Here is a 2,040-nt window from a genome sequence, read left to right as displayed (position 1 = left end):
AAAAAGATCCTTTCAGATGGCAATAAGTACTAGGATGGAGAATCTCATGGTGCAATACTAGTAAGAGAATGACCTGGGAGGGGCATTACCTAGATTGGGTGGTCAGGCTCTTTTTGGAGAGGTGATAATTGCACTGAGGCCTGGCTATTCTGAATTTCACTTTCTAAATCTGTGCAATGGAGATAAGGACACAACTCATGAGATTCTTCGAAAGCTTAAATGAGGCCATGCTCATAAAAGACTATCACAGTCCTGATACATACATTTAACACACGGTATTGATATAATACTACATGTAATTTTGTGAGTTAATAATGAAATTAAAGAACCTAGAACTCTAGGGGTTGTCATTGCTGATAGGTTTGGAAACTTGACTTTTCCAGAGACCATTAATGGACTTCACAGACTTGTCCAGGCTGCCCCTGTCTCTCCAAGACCCACCCCCCATTCCTGGGCAACCAGAGGAAATCCAGCTGCTTAGTGAGGAGGCAACACCCAGATCCAGCAGCAGCCCGAGCTGGTGCCAGTGCGGAAATTGCCTCCCATCCCAACTCCCCAGGAGTCACCAATGCCTGGAGGAGCTGTGCTGTCGGAAAAAGCCAGGTGCCTGCATCACAACCTCAGAGCCATTCAAGCAGCTCATCCTGTCCAGACGTGCCCTGCAGTTCCTCCTGCTCTACCAGGAGCCCTTGCTGAAGCTGGATGCGGATGCCACCAACAACCAGCTGCGGCACTGCGCCTACAGGTGCTATGCCACCTGGCGCTTCGGCTCCAAGGACCTGGCTGACTTTGCGATCCTGCCCAGCTGTTGCCGCTGGAGAATCCGGAAAGAGTTTCCCAAGAGTGAAGGCCAGTACAGTGGCTTCAAGAGTCCTTACTGATGGAACAGAGCAGTCATAGGCAAATTACTTCTGCTTGCACCCCGAGCTTCAGCAGCCAAGATCTGTGGCCAGATTTCCTCTGCTGCCACTCTGCATGTGTCAGAGAGCAGAGAGACCCGGGTAAACAAACAAACCAGCCAGAATGCCTCAACATGGACTGAGAGTCGAGAGATTCAGACGTCTGTCTCAATTTTGCCCCTGGGAAGCTGTGTGATCTAAGGCCTTTAACCTCTGTACCTCAATTGCCTTACCATTCAACCTACTCTCTTACAGAGATATTGGGAGGAAAATTGAGACAGTGTATACAAGCTTTCTTGTTAATGCATAGAGAGCTATATGAATACAAAGCAACTCATTATGAGGTCAGACTAGGATAATGTCCAACTATGAACAAACTCTTTGGGACTTGAGTCCTGGTTGGAGAACGTGAAGGATTCAAAGTGGCTACAAATTCCTTGGCCTTTGTCTCTCAGGACCTGAAGGTTATGTCTCCTCCCCTTGCGCAGCTCTGATTGCTTATCCAATAGTGGAAGTGATGCTGGGTCAGTTTCAAGGTCTTGGTCTTAAGAGGCTGGCAACTTCCACTCCCTGTCCCTTGACACTTGCTGTGCAGGAAGCCAGACCTCAGGTAAAAGTCTGACTATCCTGAGACAGCCCTGCTGTGAGCAAGCCCAAGCAACCATGTGGAGAGGAGAGATGACTGACCAGTCCCAGCTTTCAAATCATACAAGCCCAGTCACTAGGCATGGGAGAGAAGACTTTAGACCCTTCCAGAGCCTGCTAACACATGTCTGCAACTGCATGAGACACCCCAAGTGAGAGCTGACCCATGAATGCACAGAACAAAATTGTTTTAAGCCGCTAAGTTTTGAGTTCTTTGTTCTATAGCAGCAGATAACTGGGACAAGAGAGCAAGCTGGACTCTTGGGGACATAGACTCAGCCCATACCTTCCCTGGTCCTAAAGGTCTCAGGGAGCCTGGACCACCTCTGGAGCTCCTTAGGAGCCTAGGTTCCCATTCAGCAGTTCTAGGAGGGCTGCAGATGGAATCAGGTAACTCACCAGCCCAGCCCTGGAATCCATCCAATTTAACTGCCACGCTGCCCAATCATTTCAATTGCATTACATTTCTACGACTGGAAATAACCACTGCTGTTAA

The 2,040-nt window shown here is 48.7% G+C and overlaps 1 protein-coding gene across 1 annotated transcript; it reads left to right on the top strand.

Moving 5' to 3' along the window:
- Positions 1-347: 347 nt before the first annotated feature.
- Positions 348-2,034, top strand: P2RX7 (purinergic receptor P2X, ligand gated ion channel, 7). The gene has a single exon (XM_005853042.2). The coding sequence runs from the start codon at positions 393-395 to the stop codon at positions 879-881; it is 489 nt and encodes a 162-aa protein (XP_005853104.2). The 5' UTR covers positions 348-392; the 3' UTR covers positions 882-2,034.
- Positions 2,035-2,040: the final 6 nt, after the last annotated feature.

Source organism: Myotis brandtii, unplaced genomic scaffold (genome assembly GCF_000412655.1).
Source record: "Myotis brandtii unplaced genomic scaffold, ASM41265v1 C42696300, whole genome shotgun sequence".
NCBI lineage: Eukaryota > Metazoa > Chordata > Mammalia > Chiroptera > Vespertilionidae > Myotis > Myotis brandtii.
This window is presented reverse-complemented; position numbering and strand designations above follow the sequence as displayed.